General features: G+C 28.0%; 1 protein-coding gene across 1 annotated transcript; it reads left to right on the forward strand.

Moving 5' to 3' along the window:
* Positions 1-7: 7 nt before the first annotated feature.
* On the forward strand, positions 8-1,240 carry LOC112679768 (the record flags this gene model as incomplete). The annotated part of the gene is given in 1 exon segment (XM_025549682.1): positions 8-1,240. A coding segment is annotated over 1 exon segment (826 nt), but the record flags the coding sequence as incomplete, so codon positions are not given.

A 1,240-nucleotide genomic window follows, 5' to 3' on the forward strand; every position in this document is an offset into this window, starting at 1 on the left:
CGAATGTTTAATCATTGGAATACTCAACTTCCTACGAGAGAATATGTATTAGTAAACAGAAAGCATGAAAAACAAATTTTCACACTATTTCAAACAACTTATGTACGAACAATATGTAAACATATTCCTCGATGTCTTGATTTCATTTACATTTGTGCATCTACATTTAAAAACTTTGGAAAAATATTTTCATTATATTCGGACATTTGTCGCTTACGAAATGTATATGTTTCAAAATATAATGATACAAATACAGATGATACGAACATTTTCCTTGAACGTATAATTTCGTTATACAATCGTCTATCAAAAATTAAATTAATTTCCTTAAAAACCAATTCCGATACCGAAAAAGAGGACGAAACATTTATAAAAAACATATTTAAAATAATTAATAAAATTGATAAAACAAATATGATATCAAGTAGTGATTGGTATAGAAAATCAATTTTCATTTATTATTCACCACCAGAAAAGTTAAAAACTCGTTATTTCCGAAGTGACACTTTGATTAACGATGAGAACAGAAAAGAAGTTCACACAGTCGTTTGTTATTTAAAAAATATCATTTTTTACCAAGGTAAAGATTTGTTAACCGCTAATAATAATTATGAAGTACCAGAATCGGATAAAAATTTCATAATTAATCTCAACTTGGCATTAAATGATTTATTACTTAACATTCTTCGGGTGCTAAAATATAGTTTTCGAAACGATGTTATAAAAAAAGTTGAACAACATTCATACAAAGATAATGAAAATCTCACTATCACGAAGCAGACGATTGATACTATATTGGTGAAGGGAATGTTTCTTAAAATATGTAAAATGATTCCTTTAATTCTGTATTATTTGTACAGTTTTCATATCATCGATTTAAACGTATTTAGTTTGTATTTAACAATATGCAGTGATTGGAGAGAATTTATAATTGAACGGTGTATAACTCATAAAGGCAGTACTGGAACGTGGATGTACGATTCACAATGTGTAACACAGTCGGTAAATGAAAAGCTAATGTTAAATTATTATATGATTACACAAAAGGCGATATATGATGATAACGACATGAATAATGTTCCTAATCTAAATTTCTTGGTATATGTTATGCAATTGATTAATGACGCGTTGGTTGATTTTTACCAGCCTAATAACGTTTATATATGGACGTCAATTGATTGGTTAAGCTCATTACGCATGTTCACTCAAAGTTTAAGTTCCGACGATTTGATCGAAATAA

This window comes from Sipha flava, unplaced genomic scaffold (genome assembly GCF_003268045.1).
Source record: "Sipha flava isolate LNK unplaced genomic scaffold, YSA_version1 16808_pilon_pilon, whole genome shotgun sequence".
NCBI lineage: Eukaryota > Metazoa > Arthropoda > Insecta > Hemiptera > Aphididae > Sipha > Sipha flava.